Source organism: Curcuma longa, chromosome 15 (assembly GCF_044706935.1).
Source record: "Curcuma longa cultivar G26 ecotype Majalengka, Jawa Barat chromosome 15, ITB_CL_G26_1.1, whole genome shotgun sequence".
NCBI lineage: Eukaryota > Viridiplantae > Streptophyta > Magnoliopsida > Zingiberales > Zingiberaceae > Curcuma > Curcuma longa.
The window spans coordinates 1,663,107-1,669,828 of NC_133875.1; the positions used below are offsets into that span (position 1 = coordinate 1,663,107).

The 6,722-nt window shown below is 38.4% G+C and overlaps 1 protein-coding gene across 1 annotated transcript; it reads right to left on the reverse strand.

The window, feature by feature from the left end:
• Positions 1–4,754: 4,754 nt before the first annotated feature.
• On the reverse strand, positions 4,755–5,171 carry LOC141846487 (uncharacterized). Its single transcript, XM_074734527.1, has one exon. The coding sequence runs from the start codon at positions 5,169–5,171 to the stop codon at positions 4,755–4,757; it is 417 nt and encodes a 138-aa protein (XP_074590628.1).
• Between the last annotated feature and the right edge of the window lie 1,551 nt (positions 5,172–6,722).

Sequence of the window (6,722 nt, forward strand, 5' to 3'; positions counted from 1 at the left end):
GCCTCGTCGACGATGTTCTCGCAAAGTTGATCGATGGTGAAGTAGGTGCGCTCAACATCATGGGCGGAAGCAGAATTCATCTGGAGGCAAAAGTAGAAAATCAGTTGGGGTGGATCCACATCTTGTGAACGTCGTGTCACCACTTCTGCTTCCATACTAAGGACATAGCCGCTTGCATCGGCTTCCCACCCAGGAATCGAAATGGGCATTGCACCGTCGACTGCTGCGTTGCTCATCTTGTAAGTGTTGGTCGATGAATTAATGGTTATGGAAGAAGGAAGAATTAAATGAGATGAATGACAAAATAGGTAGGGAGAGGACTTTTTTATATAACAAAACTTCATTCTGTTAGTTAATTAGTTGCTAATTATTCTCCAATTAACTAACTTTATTTTTTTTTAAATCCTAAACAAATTAAGCTCCCGCTCATCCTCATTAATAATTTAAAAATTATAGTTTTAAGAATTTTTTATATAACAAATCTGGATAGTTAGTTACTAATAATTCTTCAATTAACTAATTTTTTTTTTTAAATCCTAAACAAATGAAGCTCCTGCCCTCTGTTGGAGACCGATCAAGTTTCTCCCTTGCGGTGGACGTCTAAGCAGGAGCACGCGACGGCGGAGGATGGCAACGCTGGAGATAGGGTTTCCGTCCATCGTCTCCTACGCGGCCGGCGAGCTCAGACGGACAGGCGGCGGCGTCGTGGCAAGCTCAAGGCAGCAACAGCGCTCGCGAGATCCCGATTCGTTGAAGGCCAGCGCTCGCGTTTCTCCTCCCTGCAGCCGGTGGAAGAGGCCTCCTTGCTTGGGACCGACCGCCACACGCGCGGGGAACGACGGTGAAGCGTTGTCGGGAAGAGGCAGAGCAGAGACGAGGGCTTCGAGCTAGGGTTCCTGCCGTCTCCATGTGCTCGCGAAGGAGGAGGCACTAGGGTTTTTCAACACCTTCCTCACCGGCGGCGTCAGGGCGGTGGCGACCGCGACGGAGGAAGATGCAGCCCATTTAGTTTCTCCTCTGTTTCGTCGCAACCCTACGAAGAGAAATCGCGATTCCTTAAGCTTCTTAAGGAGAAGCTACAGTGTCGGCTGTAGTGAACCGGTGGAATAACAACTGAACTGAACCAGCTGAAAACCTTAATACTGTAGCAAATCAATTTTATCTTTAATTTGTTTGGTTCATAAATCAAATGAATTTCGATTTGATTCAAATTAATTTTGTTTAATTCATCTTCGTAAGATGAATCTTTTCATAGCATCCGTTCTATCAAAATTTCTTCCATCATGAATCAAACCAAGTTGGTTCAATTTAGTTCAGAACTTAATCGTTTGGTTCACTAATAAAATGATCTCTGATTTGAATGAAATCAAATTCGTTCATTTTGTCTTCATAAGATGGATTCCATCATATTGTCATTTGTCTGGTCCAACCAGACTTTATCTCTCTCATTTTGAGAATCAAATTCTCAAATTCGTTTTTAGTCCTTCAGAGAATTTATAGTGCGTGTGACTCAATAGGTTTTCGGTTATTTTGGTCGTCCGTAATTAACCATTAATTACGGAACGATCATGAGTGGCACCTAGTAGTACATCATGATCCCCAATTGATCGAAAAATCAACGATTGATTTCAGAACATCTTCTAAACCTTTTGGCAGCTCCAATTAAACGTGTCTTGTTCCTTTCACTGTCTTATACCCGCTTGGTTCAGGACATGGTCTATGTGTCTGTCCCCACTAGGCTGACTACGTCACACCTAGCCCAAGCTGTTTTCTTATCATGTGGATTCAAGTTACTTGTACATGTGTCCAAGAGTATCGTACTCTTAACATGTAATGTTTTGGCCAAAGACTTTTAGTAACAATCCTGATAAGCGGTCGCAAAGTATACATCTTCTTTTCCAAGGAGCGGTGAATCCTCTGTGGCCTATTCAAACAACTTCGAGTACTTCAACTTATACCCAATCATCACGGGTCCACACCTCCTTGGAGATGCTTGCTTAAAATATCAAAGTATAAGCCTCCATGACCAAGGTGATTTGAATACCGCAAATCAAAAGAAACTTACACTTAAGCTGCACTGAGATCTTCATTGACATATGTACAAAATCATATGAAATCTCACGGTAGGTCACTCCAATGAACTGGTTACCTTTAACCAACGTCCACGTTTAACTCTCAATATCCAATGTCTCCAGCAGTGAGATCAGCTGCTTGGTTAACCAAGGAGTCTAAACGTGCTAGTCTCGACAGAATTGATGACGTTCGTGCTCATCAATTCTTTGACTAGGGATAATTCCAATACATTCATAATTGTACATGTAGAGATGCTCACGAGTTGTGATCCAATCACAAATACTCTCATGCTATGAATGGTATTGCGGGCATTCAGTATTTGAGTTTAAGATCCAATCAAACGTATATGGAATGTGCACTCAAACAGAGAATTATTATTTATCCAATAAATAATATAACCGTAAGGTGATTGCCTTTGGACACCTCTCAAATCTAGCATTTTCTAATTTCCTTAAGTATAATATTAGGGGTTTTAGTATTTTCAACTATACATTTAGATTTTGTGAATCTAATTAAATATCTAGCGTCGCATAATTAACTAATGCTTATCAAATTGGTCGATGATCATAATTCGTGGGCCAACTCAAATTCGTCACAAGCCAATCCACGTGGATTGCGAGTCTAGGTGAGTCGAGCCACCTAAACCCACTTGAAAATGAATTAATAAAATTTTAAGTTAATCTGCCTAAATTATTTGATGAAGTATGTGAATCTGACCGGTCCAATCCAAATTAAAAACAATATGTGACCTACAACCTGTGGATTATGACAATGTTGCACTTAAGTAAGTATATCCTAATGGCCATTTATATTCTTTTTCCAAAACATTGAAAAATATTTAAATTCATGAGGGTATTATAATCTTTTGGGCCTAAAGTTATTAAAATAGTGAAAAAATAATTGAAAATAGCGAAGATTTCTATAAAAAAATCTAAATATTCAAACGATTTATAAATTTTCCCAATTTTTATTTCCTTGAATTTTTTATTTGTGTAATATATATATATATAATTTTATGCTATCTTGATGGTTTATTGAAAAAGAATAAATTTTTTAAAAATTTAAATTAATCAATTTATTTACGATTCAATAATATCTAAGAAATAAAATAATTTAATAATTTTATTAATTAAAAATATTTATTATCCAAATTTAAAGATAAAATTTTACTTAGTAAGCAGAAAACTAAATTTTATATAAAAATTATTTTTTAATTATTTAAAGAGATTGAGATTTGAGACGCTACTGTGCCATTGTTGAATTATTTGGTTAAAACTTGGATTATAAACAAACTAGTCTTATCAAGTTTTATATTTTTTTTTTATTTAATTTTTATTGAGTTAATAAAAGTTTTGTTTTTCTTTTATTGTTTTAAACTTTAATTAGAAATATAAAATACATTATTTTCCATTTTAAAATATATGTTGATTTTTTTAAATTTTGATTTTTAAAATACATTATTTCCCATTTTAAAATATAAGCAGCAGCTAACCGCCGGTGTTAATTAAAAAAAAGTTAAAAGTATAAAATACGTTATATAATTTTTTTTAATCATAACTAAATTCTCCAAACGTTATAAATAATCACTATTAAATATTTAAATATTAGCCATCTATAAAATAATTTATCGAGTATAAAGATAAAAATAAATGAGAATAAAAATTATTAATTCGAGAATTCAGCGGCAATACATTTAGAATTAATTAAAAACATTAAATTAATTAATTAGAGAATTATTAGAAACATAATTAAACAGATTTCATTTCATCTCATCCGAGTCCATCTTCTCTTCTTTATGGAGTCTTCCGCCTCGATGAGCAACACCGCTACTGACGACGCTGTGTCCATGGAGGTTTCCAAGTGGGAAGCCAACACGAGCGGCTATGTCCTTAGCATGGAGGCAGAAGTAGCGACACGCACATCTTGGCTCTATACCCCTTAGCCTTAAAAGACCTCTTGGTCATTTTTCCTTCCAAGCAGGATTCACAAGTTGAGAAATTTTCAACTGCTAGTGAACCCAAGGGTCCATCGGCTACCAACTTTTGGATTCTGCTCAAGTTAATATGACCTAACCTTAGATGCCAAAGATATGTTTGGTTCATTTGTGAAGGTTCTTTTCTCTTAAGGTTAGTAGATGTGCTATTAGATCCTACTTGTTGCATTGTGGGAGTTATTGAATTTAAAATATATAAATTGCCAACCAATGTACCAGAACAGATATTAACCCTATTTTTCTTGATAATAACTTTATCATCAAAAGAAACAGAATATCCATCCAAAAATAATTTAGAAACTGAAATTAGATTCTTTCTAAAAGTTGGTACATAAAGACAATTTCTTAAAACCAGAATTCTATTTCTATCAAAAGATAAATAGACGTCTCCCACTACAACAGCTGTCACCTTTGTAGCATTGCCCATGTAGACAGTAATCTCCCCTTCACTCAGTCGTCGGGTTTCCTGGAACCCCTACAAAGTATTACAGATATGATCAGTGGCTCCTGTATCTACACACCAGGTACTGGTAGATAGCACCGCTAAACATGTTTCAACGACTAAAGAAAAAGATTTACCTTTCTTGTTCTCCTTTTTGTGAGGACAATCCGTCTTCCAATGTCTAGACTGTTTGCATGTAAAGCACTTGCCCTTTGGCTTCTTTACACCTGTGTGTGGCCCAGCCACTCAAGGTTCATTCACCGTCTTTGCCAAACCAGCTGGTTTCTTCTTTTTCTTTCCTTTCGACTTAGAAGTAGATACCTTTTCAGCAATGTGAACTTGAAAACTTTGACGAAATAGTTCTTCTGCCGCCTGGAGTTCTGTCAGTAGTTTCGCCAATGAATAAAGCCTTTTATTCATGTTATAGTTCAGGCGAAACTGCTCAAAACTCTTGGGCAGTGTTTGAAGAATAATATCGACCTGGGTTTCCCCATCGATTTCACCTCCAAGGACTTCTATCTCATTTAAATGAGCCATACTCTTAAGGATGTGTTCCCTCACGGGTGTCCCCTCCTTCATGGTGGTCGTCATTAAGTTTCTCATTGCCTCTTGCCTAGCAGCTCGATTCTGATGCCTGAAGAGTTCCTTGAGATTGAGCATCATGTCTGTAGGCAACACACCATGTATATAATACTACTTCCCAACTCATCGGGCCTATTGATTTATCGATCTAAATCTCACCCTTTGATGAATTAAAGAAGTGCATAATAAGCACATGTGTTTGTTATTATATCGGGATTAAGAGCATGTACATCTATAGTAACAGAGGTTTAGTTCAATTATATAGTCAGTATAAATCGAACAATCCTCAGATGGTCCTGTTCAATACACACTTAATGTACTAGTGTAATTCTATAGTCAAGACAGACTAAGATCGAATTACACTACAACCACTCCAATGGTTTATCCAATCCATCTTGGTTGTGAACACTGTTTATAACCTATAAGGAACTGATAACATGGTTTTCTGTGTGTGACTCTGCACACCATGTTTATCTACAATATAGATTAAATGGACACTTGTGATTCTTATTTCAAAATGTTTATTTACACAGCTAGGATTCTGGTATACATCCCAACAGGTCTAACTTCAGATTTCTATCAAAATCTTGGGTTAGTCTGACTCCTCCTGTTTCACTCCAGGAACGCGCCCCTACCCACTCCACTTAGGAGAATTTATGCCAACCAAGTCCTCCAGACTTGTTGGACTTGTGCACGACTCTGTCCTAGCCCCCCAGGATTTTTGCTGCAGTTCGGTTCTCTCTAACCAACCCAGACTTCTGCTGTGACTCGGTCACCCAGACTTGCCCAGACTTCTGCTACGACTCGGTCACCTAGACCAAGCCAGACTTCTGTTGTGACTCAGTCACCTAGACCAGCCCAGATATCACCTGGTGCACTTGACTCTGCCAAGATTTTCGCCTGATCCTCCAAATCAGGACTTCCCTTTGCCTAGCCTACAACTAGGACTTTCCCTTGCCCAACTTCACTCACCAGGACTTCCCTTGTCCGATCGTCCAGATCAGGACTTCCACTGCCTAGTCTAACCGACTAGGTCTTCTCGCTCACTTCCACATATCCAAACATCAAGTCCTGTTTGGATCACCCCTTGGTCAAACTGACCAGACGTAGGTGTATTGTCAAACATCGAAACTCTAGGCAAGATCTTAGTGCACCTTGCACCAACACGAAAAATCCAAACCGGCACTATCCTACTTCCTCCCTAAAATCACAACTTGAGGCAGCCGCTTCCCTCATCTTCGGGCAATCGGAGCCCTTATGTCGAATCCCTAATCGTCACATAGCCCAACATTGGATGTCTACAGTCCGGCTTCTCCTGATGGTGGCCGACTAACGGAAAGGAAGAAGGAAAACCTAAGCTCCGGTCGATGTTGGACGCCGACAGCTAGGTTCTCCCATGGACAGCTGACCACCGGAGGAGAAAGTGAAACACCAACCAACGTTGGACGCTAGCAACTGTGTTTCTCGTGGATAAAAGTTTGTGCTTCTTGTAGATGGAAGCTTGTCCTTCCTCGTGGACAGTAGCCATTGGTGAAGGAAATGTCGATAACTATTGTCGATCAGCCCTAGTCGTCTAACGACCATCAACCATCTCTTCGAAAACTTATGAAACTTTTGGAGATAGTTCCATCT

Excerpts from the sequence above, each read along its gene's own strand:
- LOC141846487 (XM_074734527.1), bottom strand. The coding sequence starts at position 5,171 with ATGATGCTCAATCTCAAGGAACTCTTCAGGCATCAGAATCGAGCTGCT.